We start from the raw sequence: 21,001 nt of genomic DNA on the forward strand, positions 1-21,001 counted from the left end.
CTTCATGCCATCTTTACAAGAAAGAGCTTAACCACTTTCCATCAGTCCACCCAGAAAGTGCGTACTAGTGCCAATTAGTTGGCCAAAGATCCAAAACATAAATAGCATAACAAATCAATCAAAAATAGTTGATAGCAGGGACTGCTCTTAGGAACCCACATCTATTCTTGTATTCAAATATAAGTTAAGAACAATGACAATCTCAACTCCACAGAGATTTAAAGAGCAACAAGTAATAAGCTACCAAAACTGATGGAAGTTCATGTGATAAAAAATAAACCGGAAAGCAAGTGTGTTCTCAAACAAACAGAGATTTCTTGAAAATTTTGACAATGGCCATCTTCTAGGCTCCAACAACTTCTTGTTCACCTTCCATTGGAACATCTTCAGGTCTATCCACTTTAACACCCACATCCTCCTTGTAGTCACCATGGACCTGAAATGCAAACACCATAAAGAAATAAGAAAATTGCTGATGCTCTTTTATCTCGTTATGCTTACCTAATTGCAGGTCAAAATGCACCGTATTTCACTCAAGAAGAATAATACAGAGTTAGAATAGAATATTTTGTAGTTGATCATGAATGCTGGGGATTGACGGAGTACACACCTCCATGAGCTTTCCCAAATCAAATTTAGGGGCCTTCAGGATTTTGACTTTGCGGATAAACACATTTTGAAGAGGGTAAATGCTAGATGTTGCTTTCTCAATCTCCTTTCCTATGACCTCAGGAATGAACTTCTGTACCAAGTCCTTCAGATCACAGGATGTGGCTTGGTTTATCATAATCTCTCTCATCTTACGGCGAATCTGTATAGAAATAAAAAAAAAATTTAATAAATAATAATGCATAAAGATTAATTCAATACAAAATGAAACTGACTTACCTGTCTAATCTGGCTAGACTGTGCATAGCAAGTACGCTTAACCTGATTAGGCCGTCTCTTAGTAAAGGCAATACAGAACATTCGCAGAGTATAACTGTCAGTAGTTTTCACATCAACATGTGCCTCAATTAGAGTCTGCCACTTCCTCACCAAGGACCTAAGCTTGTCAGTTGTAAAATCCATGCCCTGAAAGGGAAAAGGGTTAAAAGGGGATAGATGAAACCAATTAAGTAATGGCCTGTCAAAGATATGGCATACCCAGAAGTTTGTCAGAACATTCTTTCCTTGCACATCTTCTGCACGAAGCCGGATCTTTCTATAAGCCTGGTCTTCATCATTCTGGAGATCAGCTAAGGAAGCCTCAAAAACCCTATGTTTGAGACCCTCAGATGCAATCTGAAATGGAACAGTTTAAAATTAGCAGCAAGTCAGGTCCAAAGATGAGATATGCTGCTAACTTCCAATAGCAAAATCAGGAGAGATTAGGAAGTAGCGAGAGAGAAGCATAACAATCTACTACCGGCTAGTGTAATTGACACTTATATGATAAGCATAACAATCTGCCACTTCCTCACCAATAACACCAAGGCATCAATAATCTAAATTTTAAATTTCTAGAGTAAAACAAATTTTCAGCAAGCATATGAAAGATTTAAGCAGCAATGGGAAAGCATCAGTGGTTGCAGTTTAAACATGAAAAGGGACTAAAATTCTGAAACTTCCAGGAGAAAGTAAGCATATAGACCCACATGGTAGGTGTGATGTATAAGCTCACGTTTTCATTAATACTATTCCAAAAGGCAAAGGAAATTATATCACCGAATAGCAGTACTTTAAAGGATAAACAAAGTTGAAATTGTCCACAGTTAAGATCATGATTAAAAAGATAATAATTAAAGTTCCATCACTAATCCTATTCCTTCCCTATATTACCCTGAACCAGGTGTACGGGGAAGTAAAAGAGCCATATCTTAGTGAAATATATAAATCAATTCTAAACCATCCAACTCTCAGCCTCAAGTACAATAATTTACCAATTGGTTTATATTTACCTTTTGGGTTAAGACAAAAAATGAATAAAACGAAAAATGAAAAAATGATAAGACCAACCAATCGATAAGGTAGCATCTCCAGTTCTTCATCCCATTTCTTAATATAAGATCCACAAGTTACAACAAGGTGAAAATTTCATGCATTCTGCATAATTATTATATATAAAACACAAGCAGTTATATACCTCATTTCGCTACCACAATCCCGTGTGAAGATAACAAATCAGAGTAACACTTCTACCCACTTTTGGAACAAATCAACTCTACTGGAACAAAAATCTTGATCTAAAACTGTATGAAGCAGTACAGCTATCATCTATGAACCGTTGATTTAAACTAAATTCAGTAAATTCGTTTTTCTTCATGAAGGACGAAAACAAAAAGAATAAAAGCTCTAACCTTTGTGCCTTGAGTCCTCGACACTAGGGTTTTCCCCACGTTCCTAACGTTGAATAGAGACGGGGCCTTGATGTCATACCAGTCCTTCTTCGAGAACGGATCGACCCTATAGAAGAAACCAAACCAGATCAAAACGAGAAGTAATCAAGAAAAAAGATTTAAAAGAAAGAGAGAGAGAGAAAAAAAAAAGGGAGGATCTTTTGTGTTCTTTTTGTTCAACTCACGTCTTCTTCTTTCCTCCTTTCTTGCCCTTCGAGATCCTCTTGTTCTTCCTGAAACGGAGCGCAAAGGAAGACAGAGATATCAGAAGAAGAATTTTAGAGAGAGGGAAGAAGAAGGAGATGCGAAATCTCACCCGACTGCCATGGCTGCGCTCCGCCTGTTTAGGGTTTTGGAGAGGGGTAAGGTAAGCAGGGAAGGAGAAGGGCACGAGTCTTTAACCCTACGCAGCGTCTTTATAGTTCGGATTTTTCTTATTATTGAGACAATCCGATCCGATAAGGATTGGAAGATCCGATTGTTGCTTGAACCGTTCACGTGTTGGGCACGTGAAATGACTGCCCTCTTAGAGTTTTAAACTATCTATATTTTAGTCAAACTTTATATTAAATAAATCACATAAAAAGTTATACACAAGCTCTTAAATAAGTAAAAATGTGCGATAAAATTATACACATTTTTTAAGCAAAATTTATATTTTAATAAATATATTTGTTCATAGCTTAGTAATTAAATATAAATTTTGACATAAAATTATTTTAAAAAATAATTATGTTATATAATTAAAACATAAAATATAATTAAATTATAGATGCACTTAATTTATATTTAAGAGATAAATTAAGACAGCTCAATGCCTTGATTAACCACATCGGTTTTGTCGTCCGTCTGTGGATGGTAGGTCGAACTGAAGTTTAATCGAATCCCTGTAATCTGAAAAACTTAATTCAAAAGTTGCTCGTAAATACACGATCAAAATTCGAGACAATCGTACGTGATATGCCATGTAATTAGATATTTTAAAGATTTTTTTACACAAATTATAGCTGAAAACTTTCAAAATATCATAATTTTTATTATAATATCAAGTCATAAAATTTTTTGACTCTTTTGAAATTATTATTTGCTACTATAGTTAGTTTTTAATAAATATTTCTAATAGATTATCATTAAAATTAATAAAAATATATAAATAACTAAAGTATCATTTTTAATAAAAATATTATAATATATTTATAAATGATTTTTGTCTAGCATAAAAAAGAATCAATTGTACTATAATATTATCTCTTTGAATCTAAATTTAGTTTTAATTATAATTAGTTAGTTTAACCAAAGAAGACAATGATTTTAGTGACAATTATAATATTTTAAAATATTTTAATGGCAAGTATTTCTTTTCTCTTACTTTATTTCTCTTTTTTTTTCTCTTCTATTCTCTTCATCCAACCAGAATATAATAATAGTGCCACTACCAATAGATCCTAGAATTATAATATATAAATGTTATGGGTATTTATAGAGTATATAAATATAATATATGAGAAGGTGATAATTATTATTTAAATAAAGTAATTAGTTCACACTCATAATTTGAGACAACTTCTTCCTTAGGACAATAATTGAATCGAATTCACTCTGATATGTGTAAAGATTGGATCAAATATCTATTTAATTTGTTGGATTTAGGTTTATTTATTATTAAATTATGTCAAACTTAAATCGAATTCAAATTCAATAATCCATCACTTCTATTTACATAATTTAACTACTTAAATTTTATGTTCATCTGAGCTCCAATAGATGTTCACTCCCAACCCGATCTAATTAAATCTGACTATGATGAGATCCTGAAGCCAGCTACTTCTCTCTGTTTTTGGCTACCAATCACTCCAGAACTCACTGCAGCTTTAGCTGGAGATGATTATTCCCACCAGATTAGAAAGCAACCTTTGTTAATTTAGCTTAAGCTTAAGCTTAACAACTCATTCCATTATAGTTTTTCTTTCTCTTTCTCATACATATTATTTATTTCTCTCCCTACCAACCATCATTCCCTCTTTCCCTCTCTCTCTCTCTCTCTCTCTCTCCCTCTCCTCACTCTCTTCCACTTGCTGCAGGACATTTGCTTCATCCCTCAGCAACATCCTACAACTAACACTTTTTCTACACCCCATACATCAGATAACCGATTAACAACATTGAGAGTTCTCAACTAAAATTGGGTTATTGAAGTGTGAGCTCCAGAAATTTAACCCCAATAAAAGTTCGAACAATTAGGTAACGGACCAACAATATATATCATATCTTTAATGCGTGCTACCTCCTTTCATCCTCTCTCTACCTTCCTGTCCTCCCCTCATTTGCTGTCTTCTAAAAAAAATTTAGCTGTCTTGTGTCCTTTGGGGCCTTTGCAAAGTCCCAAGCAAAGAAAGCAGTGGGGACAAACACATCATGCAGAGGAGCTGTAAGAATAAAGCAAAACAAAAGAACAGAGCTTTCTCTCTGCCTTTGTGCTCTCCTAATGTGTATTATATAGAGACCCACATAGTGTAAACATAGATAGAGAAGAAGGAGAAGAGGAGAATGGCATTCCAGGGGACGTTGACGAAGTGCATGGCGTGCGAGAAGACGGTGTATCTCGTCGACAAGCTGACGGCCGATAACAGAGTGTATCATAAGGCCTGCTTCAGATGCCACCATTGCAGAGGGACTCTGAAGGTATGTAACTAGCCTTCTCTGTTATCCTTTTTCCTATCTCTGAAGCAAGTGACATATGTATGTCTTGTGTTAGTCCTTTGGCTAAGGTTTCTGAATATGATTGATACATAGTGAAAAATGAAGTACAAGTGTTTGCATGATTGATATCAAATTTGCAATACAAGTATAGAGACTTGATTTTGTATTGAGTTTGAATATTACCATTACTATCAGTCAAATAAAATATAAAACCTTCACTTGTTTGATTCAAATTCATGTTTGTGTCTACAAAAGTACCGCAAATTTTTAGAGAATGTCGAATCGAATTGTGCAATAATCAGGTACTAAGTCTTTAAATCTTATTAACGTAGTCCTTCAAGAAAACTAACTGGAAAAAGATAGGCAAAATCTTCATAAGACATTATAAAAAGTACATTGACATGCACCATTACTTGACTATTTTCTACTGCAGCTTGGAAACTACAATTCCTTTGAGGGAGTATTATACTGCAGGCCTCACTATGATCAAATTTTCAAGAGGACTGGAAGCTTGGACAAGAGCTTTGAAGGTATTATGAGTAGTTTCATACTTAAATCTACCAACATGAACTACATATTTCTGGGTGTTCTTTAGCAATCTCTTCTCCTGTATTATTTCAGGAACTCCTAAGGTTGTCAAACCAGAAAAGCATGTTGATAATGAGGTATGCAGCAGATAAAGAAACCATGCAATTTTTCATTCTGATATTATTTGTGATTCTAGTATCTAATTACTGACAGTAAATGTTTAATCAACAGAATGCGAACAAAGTTTCAGTCGCATTCGGTGGCACCAGAGAGAAATGCTTTGGTTGCAATAAGACAGTGTATCCAATCGAAAGGGTAGAATTCGATATTTGAATCTTTTTCTTTTTTTTACCTACCAGTTTTCAATCCATTCATCTCTGTTTGATAATTTGTATGTCTATCTTGAAAGGTTACTGTCAATGGAACTGCATATCATAAGAGCTGCTTCAAATGCACCTATGGAGGATGTGTTATAAGCCCTTCAAACTACATTGCACATGAGGGAAAGCTCTACTGCAAGCACCACCACATCCAGTTGATTAAGGAGAAAGGAAACTTGAGCAAGCTTGAGAATGATCAAGAGAAGAATATAAGGGAGAGAGCAGCAACTGCAGAAGTAGTGTCAGAGTCTTGATTGATTAATTTTCTAGATATCTAAATGTATGCCTTCTTGTTATTTCCTCAAGAACAATAATGGTTGTTCAAGTTTGATGTGTGGACTAGAAAAGAAAAAGAAAAAAGGAAAAAAAAAGTTGTGATGAATGTTCTTCAATGAGATTTGTGTGCTTTGAATGGATATGAAGTGCAATCAGCTAAATTCATTTATTTCTTTCTCCCGGCAAAAGCCATGCCGTAAGAAAAGGAGAGAAAAATATAACACACCTTGGCCGTCGCCGTTGCCGCTTGTCTTCGTCATCGCCTAAGCTTGCGTCGGGTGCCCTGGCCCGAGAGAGGGGAAGAAAGAGATCGAGATTGAGAGAGTGTGAGAGAGAGAGGGGGGATTTATCAATTAAAACTTAAGTTGCGGTGAGCGACAATGGCGAAGGCCATTGGCGACGGTAAGCTCGACGACGAGGTTGATGACGAAACTATTAGGAGGAAACCTCTCTGGCACTCCTCGTGCCACATGCCAGTATGCCGTTGACATGGCAAGTGTCGACCTGCACGTTGCATGTTGATCGGTACGGCCATCTATACAAAGTACTATACAAGTTGGTTTATATCAAAGTTTTACATGCTATCCCACTTTTCTCAAGAAAAAAGAAGAAGAACATTTTACCTCTACTAATGATCAAGAAATAATAAAATATTATTCATTAATCTAAACTCACTAGGATCTCAGTGAGATTTAATTTTATAAAAGCATTCCATTATAAAAAGAATAAATCAAAATAGTTAAAAGGGGATTGTGCTTCGATGAATAAAAGGAATCTTGGAATCTCACAGTATAGAACTAATTAATTTGAATTATCTATTACCGGAAATTCCATATTTAGTCATATAAGACTTATCGGATTCGACATTATCGGGTCGGGTCTTATAGCCCGATAAGATGCCCGAGACCTCAATCAAATATACTGATAAGTTCGCCTTTGCCCTGCCCGTCTTCCGCTGTTCGAAAAGGCTGCGATGAATCGGGTGGCGACGCGGCTCTCGTCCTTGCTCCGGCGATCGGAGCCGTGGATCCCCGCAGCGGCGGCGGAAAGGTCGCCGGCGCCGCCGCAGCAGATGCGGTGGGAGCGGTGGATACGGGTTCGGGTTAGGAACGGGAACCTGGAGCAGGCGCTGGGGATCATGGAGCGCAAGATCACCTCGAGCGGCATGGAGCGGCTGATCCGACGGCAGGTGGAGCACCACGTGAAGAACTCCGAGAAGCGGGTCCTCGCCCGCAAGAACCTCCAGCTCCGCATCCGCTCCCAGGAGCTCGCCCGCAAGCTCCGCACCATCCTCGTCAAAAAGATCAGGTCCTCTCTCCCCTCCCTTACATACGCTTAAATCCTAATCGTGATCGAGGAGAAGGGAAGAAAAGGGAAAGAAAAAAGTTTTTATTTTTTGTGTGTGTGCATATCACTCCCTAGGTTTTGGGTTTATTTTCTGCATGTAATTTGCTAATTTATAGATTAAGTCTTTCTAATTTAGATTTGAGCTGAGACAAACATCATTGTGGAATCCTCTGACGTCAGTTGGTAGAGTGAGCTATCTACCTTAAGCATTGTAGTTTTTGCTTCTGCAGCCTGAGACAAACCTGTTAAACTTTCTTGTACACAGAAGAGAATGGCAATAATTTTCTTATCTTGGGTTTAGGAAATTTCTGCAATGGGAGGTGATCCTGCTGTTGTTTACTAATTTTTTTACGAATGGGTACCCTACTAGGGTTAGTTACTTGGAGTTGAATTGCTTTGTGCAATAACCAACCTAAGTTTGAGTCAAATCAGCTTCTTTGATTTGAATAAACCATTATCAGCTAAGGAAACTTAGGAAAGATAAAGATAACCTTTATTGGAGGAGTTATTCTGAGTATAATCCACCTATGGCAACTTAGATATTATATATAAAATTCCAGAACTTGGGATTGTAATGTGTTTATACTTTTTCTGGAGATTTTCCCTATTAGTTTAATTACCTTTGAGACGTCATTACTAGGTGCCGTAGATTACTACTCCTACGAAAGGAGTATTTCTTTGGAGCACTTACCGTACTATTTGAATGGGCATTCCTCTCTCTGTGCTTATTGTCTTCACCTTTGATACTATCCTTGTAATTGTGATTTCTAAAATTTTAACTTGACTGTTTTCAAAACCATGAAATTCTAATTGTGAGCACCCAAGTATACATGAGAAGAAGTAGTTATCAACCTACACCGTTCCTTTCCAGTTTCCATCTTGTGCTACCTCTATGTGGGACAACACCATATTAGAAATATCCCCTTTCCTCTGCTCATCTCTCACATTCCAGTTCTTGACTCTTCATTAGCTTGTAATCTTCTACTTGGCTTTGATTCTCAGATCCATATAGAGGAGGTAGCCATAAGCTTCAGGTTCCCCCTTCAGTGACTTGTTAGATGGCTTGAATGTTGATGTCTAATCTTGCAACCAAGAATGTTGTAGGAAATGAAGACCTTCAAGGTCGTTCTCTTTGTGATTTTAAGGTGGATATTTTGTGTGTTTAGCCTTTCTATCTCAATAGTAGTCCAAATAGCCCAAAATTTAGAAAGCAAAATAGTATGAGTTCTTAATATATTAAGTGTCAGTAGCTTTATATTCATCATCATGTTTTGGCCTTTGGGGAATGCAAGGTTTCCAATTCAGTTTTGCAAGATTTGTTTATTTTGACATACGTTATGATGAGGATGTTAGGAGTAATTGAATGGAGTTTAAGTCAATAGTAATAGAAGAGTACATAGGGAGGATATACACAACCTTACACTCATTTTTTGAAGAGGTTATTCTTAAGACGTAAACACACTACCTTTTAAATGCAAGGGGCAAGCCTTGCTGTCAGAGTGACATCTCTGAGTCAGCAATTTGAAACTTTAATAATTGTATAAAAGAAAAGATCAGAAATTGATGATTGATTTAAGTTTTACTGTATAGGGCTGATAATTGTGGTCAGAAACCAAAGTTATCTTTACAAGATTGATGGCATCAATTTTACTGGGAAGCAATAAATTTTCAATCTTTGTAGGTGCAAGCAGGGTAAAAGTTATCTTTGATACATGCAAGTTTAGATTATAGATAATGGTTTTAGCTCATAAAATTGGCCTCATGGGATACTTTCTGAAATAATGACCCAATAATTTCTGATTGTCTGTCCAACTTAAAGACTTCGTAAAATGCCATGATGCTATTACTTATGGAAGTGGTGTATAAATTATATTCATGATACGGTCGCAAACTGAATCTCGGACATTGATGAATACATGTTATGCTTTACAATTCTCTTCCTAATTGGATCAATGCTTCTTTCTAATTTGAACAGTACAATTCAGGTTCTTGACTAATTGTTATATTTCTTTGTCTGCGCAACAGGGGTCACTGAGGACATCTCTTCCAGCAAGAGTAATTCTGAAGAAAGTTTTCTCCAACCATATGGTCATAAGGATCTGCTCTTACTTGTTTGTTGCTGATAGATTGTAGTTTGAACTGATTTGTTCTTCTTTCTGAACTTTGAATGAAATAATATCAATTATTACAAGCTATTCAAAGTCGGGTAAATGATTAGTTATTATTTTTGTTAAAGAAGATGCTTGCTACTAATTTGAATGCCAATGTGAAATACATTTTTTGTTTGTTTGTTTTGGAAAGGAAAATATTTTATAGATTAACCAGTTCAGTTATAGAAGGCTCTAGTTGCATCAAAGATCAAGACGCATAAGCTCCTTAAAAAAGGATCCCTCCCAGGTATAACCGAATTCTATTTGTCTATTCGAGTTAGCCAGTCAATCAATAGCTTAATTAGCTTCTCTTTAAACATGTGTAACTTTACATATTTAGAAGTGTTTAGTAAGAGTTTGGATGTCATCTACAATGGTATCTATATCCCATGGTACACTGTTGATTCCATTCAAAATGTTGACCAGCAGCTAAGATTGGATCCATTCATAAGTATTGGATGCCCTTGTTCCTTCAAAGCCTCACGGATTGCCCAAGCTTTATCTATCGTGCTGAAGAGAAATGCCCACATCTATACTCCGCAAGTGAAGGAACTACCGATGATGGTTATTGTTTTTGTGACTACTTCTTCTCTATTATACTATCTATATTGGAAACGTAGGATGTGTATTATTATTTTTGTTATGAATTCTTCTCTATAAGACTATTTCTATATATTGGAAATGTAGGAAGTGTACAAGCTTCAATGATTCATCTGCTTTCAAATATCATAAAATGTTTGACATAATGGGACATGAGTGGTGTACTGGTGTTGGTGTAGTGTAGGTGTAGGTAAGCATGTGAATACTAAATTTTCAAGTATAGATTAAGAAACTTTTGAATGGTATGCATGAAACTTTTGTGCCACTATCAATCACCAAAAAAGATTTCATTACAGGTATTAATCAAATCGGACAATCCATCATACGGTTAGCCATTGGCATCATCCTGGTTAGTAATATATTTACTCTTTACTCTCTTCTCTCTTTCTTTCCTTTTTATATGATACGTCCCATTAGTTAATTCTGTTGGATTATAAAAGAGACATCTCTTAACAATGCATACAGTGGGATTTCTTTTTTTTTTTTTCTCCTAATTTTTTTTTTAAAATAAGAATGTAATCTTTGTCACACAAAGAAATTCTACTTAATGATTAAAAAATGTCTTTTATGAACATATTTTTGTTGTTGTTGTTGTAGTTGGTTGGCTGAGATGGATAGATAGATAAATAGATTAATAAATAGTGTCTCTCATCATTTTGGATAAGTACATTTAGATAGGATTAATCAGGTGCAATGCATTTAGCACAAGTTGTTAGTATCGTTGTTGTATTAACTATCTACCTTAATTGCATCTTTTCACGTAAGAAAAAAGAAGAAAAAAAGGGAAAAATAATATTAAATATAAGTAAATTATGAATAAAAATCATCATCAACAACAACAACAATTATGATTGGGATCAAGTCATACTCATATATTGTCTGAGACTCATCTCTTCTACATTACCACCTCTTCAACATGAGAATAGACACCCAACCAAACCAACCCTATTCACTCCCTACAAATGATCATTCAGATTAGGTCATGACACATCCATGCATAAATACACCATCATGGCATCATACCACCTACACAAAGAACCTAGCATAGCAATGCCCACCAACATCACAGTTTTGCAGACTATCTATGAACTTGAGTGACATGGAAATATAACCACCACTGAGAAAATTATAAAGGTTATCAATGAGCTAAGATGGATAAATGCAGGTGATTGTTAAAGTATGATATACATTGTTGGTTCAGTTTTTCACATCCGAAGACAAAAGGGGAGTTAGGAAAAGGATTAATCTAATTTCTCGTATTAATTGAAATGATTTTGTATTATATGTAAATGATCCCTAAGATGATGTTTCAGTGATTATATACAAATGGCCGTTATTATTGTCTTCTTGTGGTGAGTCAAGTTTATATCCTCTATTGTTGAGACTTGAAACTACACCTCAAGCTTTAAACATACTCAATTCTCATTCACTTATAGAATGAGAATAAACTTATTCTCGTATAACAAATAAACAACTATTTATGTCTATATTAATATAGTAATACATATTTCTCTCTCCTCTCCGCTTCCATTTAATAATTTTATCTTTTACCGATTACTCTGCCTCCCTTGCCAAGCTTTGAGTATTTTTGCTACCATTAAAAAAATATTGTTTAATCAACTATCGTCTCTTCTTCCTCTTCTCTCTTTCTCTTGTTCATTCGTTCGTTATAAAAGGTATTTCAGTTATTGGTTAAATTATCATTTCAACTTTATATCCTATTAAGTGTAATTATTACCCGCTATATTAGTATATAATTAAACTCTAGAATAAATTATATCGATATACATAAAGTATATCAATAATAATCTTATTCAACAAGTGAACAAGTCAGTCTTTGCTAATGTATGCCGTCACAAAGAGAGTGAACCAAAGCCTACTGGAATTTTTACCTTCAGGAATCAGGAGCATAGAAGAAACTAGAGCAATGCCAAGTAACAATGGCCAACTTTGGCGTAAAACCCTTTGAATACCCTTTTGACTTCATTATGCTTACTCTTCTTCTAATATAATTTGGACACTTTGTCTCTCTTGACACCTACTCCCTATAACTTAAAACATAAGTTAATTTCTGAATGCTTTATAATTAACTTGTCCCGCACGTGTCTAATCTCTCGTTTTAGTGATCTCCAACAAGAAACATATCCTAATTAAGATGATTAATTTAGTTGTTATGTTCCAACTCCTTAGTAAGTTGATTCAATTTTGTGTTCTAATTAGGTAGCAACAGCAGTGCCAAAGTCTATGCCATACTCTCCCTTTCAAGTCAAAAGACTTTGGATTGTATACAAGAGAGCAACACAGTGTGGAAGATGGAAATCTCAATGGGCCCCCTTCCATTCAAGATGAAAGCTACCAATAAATAACTTTTCTCTGTCAGCATTTGAGCAACCTATAGCTACCAAATACGAATATTACCTCAAAGGTTCCAATTCCTTTCTTTCTTCTCTTGATATCTTCCCGTCATCAACAGACGTGATTGCTTTATATATCTTCTCCACCATTCATTGTTCTTCTATTGTTGGGTGCCTTTAGTAGGAGTAATATTGTGAGTCTCTTTGGAGCAAGTTATAGTTTTTGGAAGAGAGAGAGAGAGATCCATGGAAGAGAAGACGAGTGCCATCATTAGGAGCTCAGTTGTGAGCAAGGGATTCCTCAAGGAGGAGGAGGAGATGAAGAACAGAGCATGCAAAAAGACTAAGTGTGAGCTTGTTGGATATGATTCATTACCAGACTATTTGAAGGATAATGAGTTCATCTTAGGCTACTATAGATGTGAGTGGCCTTTGAAGGAGACTATCCTTAGCATCTTCTCCATCCACAATGAGACTCTTAATATTTGGACGTAAGATTTTTAGTTTTAGTTTTTCTCTCATTAATTTGGTTATCCTTGAAAAAAATACAATTGGTTTAATTTGTTTCAGGCATTTGATTGGATTCTTGATCTTTTTATCACTTGCTATAATCACTGCCATGGTGGTACAAAGAGAGATGAGTACTTCTTCTTCAATGCAAAAGTACTACTTGGGTCAAGTGGTTGGAACCAACTTGACAGAAGGGCTCTTTGCATGTCTTTTAACAACATCTTCACCTGATGAATTAGGTCATCCTAAGAGATACTTTCATGCCAATAACCTCAGTAATCCATGCATCCTGGTAGTTTCAACACTCTTTTATTCTTTTTTTTTTGTTCATGATGCTAGTTTGGATGATATATTGATGTGTTCCAAATTACTTGTGAGACAAAAATACTAATTTTTGTACCCTACTTTTACTGATATATAGAGATTTACCAGAATATCCTGTGCTTAAAGTGAATTTTGATCTGTAAATAAAGTATACATAAATTGTTGAGATGCAAGATTAGTAACATTAACAGTAGATCTAATGAGTAAATCACAAAAAAAAAGTAACTCCTTTCAATTGGGTAGCAAAAACTTTTTCAAATGAGCAAGAAGTGCAAGAACAAATTAAGCATAAACTAGCTCCAACTTATATAAACTCATGATATATAAGAGCCAATTAAAGTAGACAAACAAGAATATTATGTACTATGTATATATATATATATATATATATATCATGAACTCTTTGCCGTGTTGGTTGCTATGAAATCTTACACACTACTCATCCCACAGACTACCATCAAGGATGACATTGCCAACTCTATCATCCCACAGACTACCATCCCACAGACTCCACATCTAATGAATCCAATAACTCGCTGGCCATTCTTTGCCTTCTTGTTTGGAGCAATGTTTTGCCTCCTCACCAGCAGCATCTGCCACCTTATACTTTGCCATTCTAAGCAAACGGCCTACGTCATGCTCCGGCTCGACTACGCCGGCATCTCGGCACTCATCGTCACATCCTTCTATCCCTTAGTCTACTACTCCTTCCTGTGCCAACCCTTCTACTGTCACCTCTACATGACCTTCATCACCACATTTGGCGTGGCTACTGTGTCAGTGTTGCTTGTGCCTGCTCTCCAGACTGCTAATTTTCGCCTGGTTAGGGCTACACTCTTTTTCTGCATGGGAGTTTCAGGTTTAGTACCGGTGATGCACAAGTTAGTTTCGTTCAACCATCGACCGGAGGTGATCATGTCGACCGGGTATTATTTAAATAATTATCTTACCTAAAAGCTTAAGCTATTAAAAAACAGACTCATAATGTATATTATACCTTGATAGGTACGAGTTTCTGATGGGTACCTTTTATGGGCTTGGCGTGGTGGTTTACGCCGCAAGGATACCAGAGCGGTGGGTGCCGGGGAGGTTCGATGTAGTCGGCCACAGCCATCAGCTCTTCCATCTGCTGGTGATTGCAGGGGCATATACTCACTATCTTGCAGGACTTGTGTATCTCAAATGGAGAGACATAGATAAGTGTTAGATGAATACATTTGGATATTGAAGCACTACATTATTTCTGCATAAGTTCTGCTAAGCATCACAACTTCTGGGTTATTTTTTTCCCTCTCACTACCTATATTTTAGGAGCTTCTTATTTCAGCTTATTTGACGCATTTGCAAATTGAAATTACCTCCTATGGCTATATGGTTGAAAAATAACAATGCAAAACTGGCTGCTTTTAGTTGCACAATAGTCACCAGATAGCAGCCTAGAGCAAGTAATTTCCAAACCCCTAACTACACAACCAGGCAAATCAACAAACATAGGTTGTAATGCTTATGAGCTGCTACTCTGCAAAGTTCTGATAGTTAGACAGCAATACATAAATGGCAATTTATAGAGGCCATAATGGCATTGGTCTTAACTAGTACATATATCTACATTACTCTGAATGTGAAAATCCTCGTTACTCAAGTTGGTTGCAGCAACCAAATTCTGGTGTTACATATGTTACATAGAATAACTAGATATAGTTAGTTTAGAAATGCGATCGCCTTCTTAAGTCAATTGCAAATTGTCTTGAGTCTCTTGGCAGCCTGCACAAACCCCACAATGACCTGCAACTCATCCAATTGCTTCAGAATGAACAGACAAGCAATTGGGCATAGTAGAATCCAAGTCAAATTTCTCTACAAGGAAAAGAAATTATGACAAATCAACTAACCGCAAACAAACAAGCAACCTGAGACATGAAGTGCCTCTGAACAGCATCAATGAGCTGCTCCTTAGATGGGTTTGGACTACCATTCTGCTCCAGAGGAAAGAAAAGAATGAGAATGAGGTAAACTTAAGGAAATATGTCAGCCAATCAATATACATGGAAGGACTATGATCTTTTTTATTTTACAGTGTTTGGCATATAAGGGTGTAAATTTAGAACTTACAAGGTTGAAATGATGCCAATATCTCCATAATGCTGTAGTTTCTAGCTTGCTAAGGTCAACTTTCTGCACCAAGAAAATAATCATGAAAAAACTGCAAATGCTTCAATGAGATGAGCCAAGAGTAAAGGGCTTGAAAAGAACACAAGTTGAATCAGAACAAGAACAGAAGAAGGAACAGGACAACTATCTAGAGAGTCTCCTTCCAGCACCTGGCACATGTTCTGTCAGGTAGAAGGAACCAAACTGCGAACTGTTACTTGGGACTGTGTGCAATGAAAGGCTGTTATCGAGGGACATACCATTGTACTACTTGGTGAGGAAACTAAGCCCTTAGAGTGCGAATCACAAGATTGGGACCGACTCAAAGATTTGTGGGCAGATCCTTTATGCTGCCTGCTCCTGGACTTGTATGGCCTGTCTGATTGTATGTCCTCTGATGCTGGAAGAATTCAATAAAGCAAAGGGTCAATAAAGACGCAAAATGATGAAAGATGAACTGATATCTGAAACTAGCAGAGATCTACTATGAGAAAAATTGAACTCGTAAATTGTAATGATCATGCATGTGCACTTGTCCCGGATAATTAAAATTACACTAGCGAATTATCTAAAAGAACCAAACATCCAGATCCTAATCCTCACAAGATATGACTTTTCTTAAGCTTTCATTCCCAGAATATGAAAAGCTCTGATTTCTCTATATGTATGCATAACAACAAATTACCAGATATAAATCATGGAGTTTTACCAAATAAAGCATGGACTTTTACCAAATAATTATTTAACTTATTCTTCTTTTCATGATTAGCTCTAACATGTATGTCGATCTGTTTCTTAATGATGTGAAACAATGGATAATGATGTGAAACAACAATGGAACAACTTTGAAACGATGATATGGTAATGAATACAGATGCCCAAGTTGAATACTCGCCCAGATTTGATCCATTCCAATGCATATTTTCACATTCAAGCTCTTCATCATCCTCATTACCAGTAGGGGCTTCGATTACGCTAAGAGCATTCCTTTGCAGCTTCACTTCTATGCCATTCGTAAGAACCTGAAAATTCACAAATACAATAAGAGAAAAATTGGTTTACTAATGACAAGACCATCACACTACCTCCTACAGATATGATCACATTTCAGTGAGGAAAAAGATTTACGCAGAAAACCAGATAAATTAGATATAGTGGAATAAAGGACAAAATATACAACATCCAAAAGAAAACCTAGCCAACCAATAACCATTGTGAAAAGGTAATTAAATCAACAGAAATAATAGGAAACATCATTACAATTGATAGATAATAGATCCAATAAAAATCAAACATGAAGTGATGATACTTCAAAAGATATACAACTGAACATTATAATTGACAAGAATAAATTAGATCAAGTTTAAAGATATCATACCAAATAAAAATTAGGCTTAAGTTTTTATGCAATATTAAGGAAGATTTTAAAACTTCATACTTCTAATCTAAACCTATTTTATCTAACACAAGACTCGCATAATTTTTCAGATCTCATATTTGGTTAAAGTTCATTACATTTGAGCACCTCAATTATTGCAACTAATTGGCCTACATTATCACAATGTTAGATTGGATAAGCTTCAGATTCAATTAGTTAAACTCACAGAAGTGGCTGTCCCACCTGAAGCTATTGTAAGCAAGTGACACTATCAGCTTAACCAAAATAATATTTCCAGCAGTCCATTATGCACAGGACAACAAAGGTCCTTCCTCTCACAGAACGACCATCTTATACCATTTGCATGCGACAAACTACATATTCAAACAAGCTGTAGTGTAATAAATTTATTTCAGTGGGTTGCCAAGTACCATTAAATGCACAAGCATAAATGACAGATCTTGCAAATGAATTACATTCAGATGATCCACCCTAATATGAAAAATCATACATGTTCATTGCACCTAATGAATGCTTTTGAGTATCAATAAATAATTATTCAAATAAAACAGCTCGCGGATTCAGAAAGAACTAAGCTTATTAAAGTAAATAAAAATGCCTTGCTCACAAATATTCTAGAAAAAATGATAGTGTGACATCATTCTGTGCATTGATTACCAGGTGAAGAAAGAATAATCACTGCACAGGATGATGCCACATCATCACTAAATATAGAATGCTTGTAAGCACTGTTCAAAAGCAAAATAGATCCACAAAAATCATGGAAAGGGAGCGCAAATTGCGTACAGACCAAGCCCATCAGAAGCAAAGATTCCGTACAAGGGAAAGACACCTAACAATTAGCAATAATTATATAAGACAGTATTTTGAAAAAAATTCTGCACAGCATTCTGAAGTGCAATGATCACTGTTGTCAACTATCTTTGCAGAATGAGAAGACAAAGGATATACATAAAGCCATCAAAAGGAAAATCAAAACACTAATTGGCCAAAAACATTAAACTACCAGGACATGCACTAACACCCTAGATATAAAAAATAAAATTAAATGGTGCAGCCAGATAATAGCTTTATTTGTTGAACAATCATCAGAAGGCAATTTAGAGTAATGCACATAAGAAACAAAAATGCATGAAGAACTAATGTACAATTTACAGAAGTTGAACGAAAATTTTAATTGCATTTATGTAAAGAAAATTAAGCCAGAAATGCAACAAAACCGAAGCTAGACTATATTGATAAAAACACATCATAAAATTTTCGACCAGAAATCACTTCGATCACTATCAACCCTGAAATTCACTTGGATCACACGAATTTCGAAAATAATCTCACATGCAGAAACCCAAAAATGCAATAAAAAATGCAATTTGATCTATGAAGTTCATAAATGCAGAAAACCCTAAAACGTCAAAAGAACTAGAAACGCCTAAAATTTCAGCTACCCAATTCAAAATTCATCAAAGTGCAGCGACAAAATTCAGAAACTAAAGCAAGAAATGAGCACATTTATTAAGATCCAATCTGTCAAACAAATTACCGTTAAAGGAACAAGAAACCCAACTAAGAAACCATACACTCCAAAGCCTAACTTACCGATGTCCAATTAACCATAGAAAAGAATCTAAACGACTTAAAACTCAAACGTTGCCACAATCATTCAACGAAAAGTACAAACCCAATTCAAATTACACTCAGCCAACCCCCAAAAGCATCTAAAGGAGCCTCATTTCAGCAATCAAACTAAACCAATTACCAGCCAATGCCATCCACCGAGCCCAACGGCTTTCTTGACGACTCCTTGCAGGCCAACAAGTACTGATTTAGTGCGATTGTTGCCAGTGACTACCACTTTGGTATGCCGGGGGAGAACCGAGAGCTCCTCCTCGCTGCTCTCCCAGCAGCTCTGATGCACCTGCACGAATCCGCCATTCATTCCCCTATCCACGTCTTCCAGCATTGCTATTCCACTCTACCACCAAAGTAATCCGAATTTTATCAGGAAAATTTGGGAAATTTTGGGGGCTATGGTGAACGTACGACGCGTAAAGCTCGGAGATTGTGCATTGGGGAAGAGAAATTTCGCAGAATTTGGGCGAATTCAGGTTGGAAAATTGGGGGAAATGGGAAGAGACTTGAATTATTTTGAGAGAGAGAGAGAGAGAGAGAGAGAGAGAGAGAGAGAGAGAGAAGAAACGAGACTGGAGTGTATTTTCTCTCTCCCTATCTCTATCTCTACTCAATTTATTATCGTTTTCTTTATTTCGTGTTTCGCTGTGCTGCTGCGAATCCCGGAGAGCCGTGAAGCGCGAATGAGATGAGGACGCGTGTCCTTGATTCCTAGCACAGGATAGCGGTTACGGGAAGGGCGGAGGCGTTATGGCTTAAATGACGGAAATGCCCCTGTAGGTCACCCTTTTGCATTCCCCACCCCCTCTCTTCTAATTGGGGGGAATTAAACTAATTTACCATCGTTAAAAATTAATACTATAATTATTTATCCAAAAGGATTATAATTAATATTGTGACGTAACTTAAAAAGGGAATGTTCTTTCTTTGTTGTTTAAGAAGAGGGCAAAAAAGGAAAGAAAACACGGAAGGAGCCCCGTTTACAATAGAACGCCGTTAGCGGAGGCCACGTCGTCGGTTCCCGTGTACCGAAAGAAAAAAATATCTACGGCCGGATTCCCAATTGCAGTTTTCCCGCCACTGGAAGAGAATCCTAGCCGTCCATCGCTGGATGGGGAGATCGTAGTCCGTCGGATGACGCGGGAAAGCATTTTGGCCGTTGGATAGGAGGAACCCTAAGAAAGTCACATGCGACCTAAGCTGAGATAAAAAGGATACAAGAAAATGAGAGCATCTCATGGAGTTTTTGACCAAACTAGTAGTCATGATCTAATTTTTTTTTATAATAAGAATAAATTATTCCTCAAGGTTTATTTTGCGGTAGCCCTAACAAAAATGCTAAATTAATCAGCGTCTTATCCCTAAGAAAAATTATCGATCAGTCTAGCGTTTTTGTCTAGTCTTAAAACGTTAAACAGTTCAGTATCTTATGTATATAGATTATTTAACTTAATTTTTTAGTCTAGTGATAAAAATGTTGAACTGGTTAGAATTATTAAAATACTAATTAGTTTAACATTTTTATTGAACCATATGAAAAATTATTATCTGGGATAATAATTCCTAATAAATTTATCAGTCTTTCAATATAATGAAAACTAAATTATTTAATGAATAATTCTCTTTGATGGAAAGTGATTTATATTGTAAAGAAATATAGTATTCATCTCTTTTCTAAGAGAGCCATCAATTTGACTCTTTTTATGAGAGTTGAGTTATTTACAAAAGATGAGTTTTCTTTTTTTTTATATTATAAAATTAATAAATTTATTAAGAATTGGTATCAAAGACAGTAATATTTTACGCGCCAAAATTTCTAAGCCCCTGTTTGTTTTGAGAGAGATATCTGAACTGGTTTGAAAACTTCTAACCTTGTTCAGTAACTGAATATAAAATTATTATTTTTTTTCTAATCTAATTCAGTATCTACTTCCCAAATAAATACTAATATATAAATTTTAATATCATTTCAAATAATATTGAACTATGGCAAAGAAAAAAAATTTCTAATGCTTTGGTAAAAAAACTCAATGACATGGGTGAGTCACACAAGCTTTTACAAATTAATTATATTTAATTTTTTAATTTAGTGTATAAAATTAAGTGTATATATTTTCTACAATTAAATATATATTATATTATAATAAAATGCACTCTAATTTATATACACGATATACAGTAATATTTGTTATTGCAAAAGCCCCTTGATCACACATAACATGATAGATTGAAGAAATAAATAATTAATGTGATCACCTATGTACAAAATGTTGGG

General features: G+C 35.6%; 5 protein-coding genes across 5 annotated transcripts; 3 read left to right on the forward strand and 2 right to left on the reverse strand.

The window, feature by feature from the left end:
- Window positions 1–147: 147 nt before the first annotated feature.
- LOC140773726 (small ribosomal subunit protein eS1y-like) lies at window positions 148–2,793 on the reverse strand. Its single transcript, XM_073116433.1, has 7 exons — window positions 2,695–2,793; window positions 2,564–2,611; window positions 2,340–2,445; window positions 1,147–1,284; window positions 889–1,074; window positions 611–811; window positions 148–436 (listed from the first exon to the last, which is right to left on the reverse strand). The coding sequence occupies exons 1-7, from the start codon at window positions 2,703–2,705 to the stop codon at window positions 344–346; spliced, it is 783 nt and encodes a 260-aa protein (XP_072972534.1). The 5' UTR covers window positions 2,706–2,793; the 3' UTR covers window positions 148–343.
- A 2,011-nt stretch (window positions 2,794–4,804) lies between these two features.
- LOC140774417 (LIM domain-containing protein WLIM1-like) lies at window positions 4,805–6,382 on the forward strand. The gene is made up of 5 exons (XM_073117412.1): window positions 4,805–5,060; window positions 5,512–5,608; window positions 5,700–5,743; window positions 5,838–5,921; window positions 6,016–6,382. The coding sequence occupies exons 1-5, from the start codon at window positions 4,926–4,928 to the stop codon at window positions 6,238–6,240; spliced, it is 585 nt and encodes a 194-aa protein (XP_072973513.1). The 5' UTR covers window positions 4,805–4,925; the 3' UTR covers window positions 6,241–6,382.
- Window positions 6,383–7,197: 815 nt separating this feature from the next.
- Window positions 7,198–9,862, forward strand: LOC140774709 (uncharacterized). Its single transcript, XM_073117797.1, has 2 exons — window positions 7,198–7,570; window positions 9,635–9,862. The coding sequence occupies exons 1-2, from the start codon at window positions 7,236–7,238 to the stop codon at window positions 9,642–9,644; spliced, it is 345 nt and encodes a 114-aa protein (XP_072973898.1). The 5' UTR covers window positions 7,198–7,235; the 3' UTR covers window positions 9,645–9,862.
- A 167-nt stretch (window positions 9,863–10,029) lies between these two features.
- LOC140774706 (heptahelical transmembrane protein 4-like) lies at window positions 10,030–14,754 on the forward strand. The gene is made up of 6 exons (XM_073117795.1): window positions 10,030–10,708; window positions 12,580–12,784; window positions 12,895–13,204; window positions 13,284–13,515; window positions 13,998–14,473; window positions 14,553–14,754. The coding sequence occupies exons 3-6, from the start codon at window positions 12,960–12,962 to the stop codon at window positions 14,752–14,754; spliced, it is 1,155 nt and encodes a 384-aa protein (XP_072973896.1). The 5' UTR covers window positions 10,030–10,708; window positions 12,580–12,784; window positions 12,895–12,959.
- Window positions 14,755–15,210: 456 nt separating this feature from the next.
- On the reverse strand, window positions 15,211–19,282 carry LOC140774708 (uncharacterized). The gene is made up of 6 exons (XM_073117796.1): window positions 18,854–19,282; window positions 16,594–16,720; window positions 15,959–16,098; window positions 15,660–15,722; window positions 15,458–15,523; window positions 15,211–15,350 (listed from the first exon to the last, which is right to left on the reverse strand). Exons 1-6 carry the CDS (start codon window positions 19,055–19,057, stop codon window positions 15,279–15,281), a joined length of 672 nt encoding a protein of 223 aa, XP_072973897.1. The 5' UTR covers window positions 19,058–19,282; the 3' UTR covers window positions 15,211–15,278.
- Between the last annotated feature and the right edge of the window lie 1,719 nt (window positions 19,283–21,001).

Source organism: Typha angustifolia, chromosome 13, assembly GCF_048772165.1.
Source record: "Typha angustifolia cultivar Huaian chromosome 13, ASM4877216v1, whole genome shotgun sequence".
Lineage (NCBI taxonomy): Eukaryota > Viridiplantae > Streptophyta > Magnoliopsida > Poales > Typhaceae > Typha > Typha angustifolia.

Coding starts and splice junctions, on each gene's coding strand:
- LOC140773726 (XM_073116433.1), bottom strand. Junction 2,446..2,563: donor AAAGGAGGAAAGAAGAAGAC/GTGAGTTGAACA, acceptor TTTCTTCTATAG/GGTCGATCCGTTCTCGAAGA. Junction 812..888: donor AGTCTAGCCAGATTAGACAG/GTAAGTCAGTTT, acceptor ATTTCTATACAG/ATTCGCCGTAAGATGAGAGA.
- LOC140774417 (XM_073117412.1), top strand. CDS start 4,926: ATGGCATTCCAGGGGACGTTGACGAAGTGCATGGCGTGCGAGAAGACG. Junction 5,744..5,837: donor AAAAGCATGTTGATAATGAG/GTATGCAGCAGA, acceptor TTTAATCAACAG/AATGCGAACAAAGTTTCAGT. Junction 5,922..6,015: donor CAGTGTATCCAATCGAAAGG/GTAGAATTCGAT, acceptor CTATCTTGAAAG/GTTACTGTCAATGGAACTGC.
- LOC140774709 (XM_073117797.1), top strand. CDS start 7,236: ATGAATCGGGTGGCGACGCGGCTCTCGTCCTTGCTCCGGCGATCGGAG.
- LOC140774706 (XM_073117795.1), top strand. CDS start 12,960: ATGGAAGAGAAGACGAGTGCCATCATTAGGAGCTCAGTTGTGAGCAAG. Junction 13,516..13,997: donor TCAGTAATCCATGCATCCTG/GTAGTTTCAACA, acceptor CTCATCCCACAG/ACTACCATCAAGGATGACAT. Junction 14,474..14,552: donor GAGGTGATCATGTCGACCGG/GTATTATTTAAA, acceptor ATACCTTGATAG/GTACGAGTTTCTGATGGGTA.
- LOC140774708 (XM_073117796.1), bottom strand. CDS start 19,057: ATGCTGGAAGACGTGGATAGGGGAATGAATGGCGGATTCGTGCAGGTG. Junction 15,524..15,659: donor ATTGGCATCATTTCAACCTT/GTAAGTTCTAAA, acceptor CCTCTGGAGCAG/AATGGTAGTCCAAACCCATC. Junction 15,351..15,457: donor AGAGGCACTTCATGTCTCAG/GTTGCTTGTTTG, acceptor TTCATTCTGAAG/CAATTGGATGAGTTGCAGGT.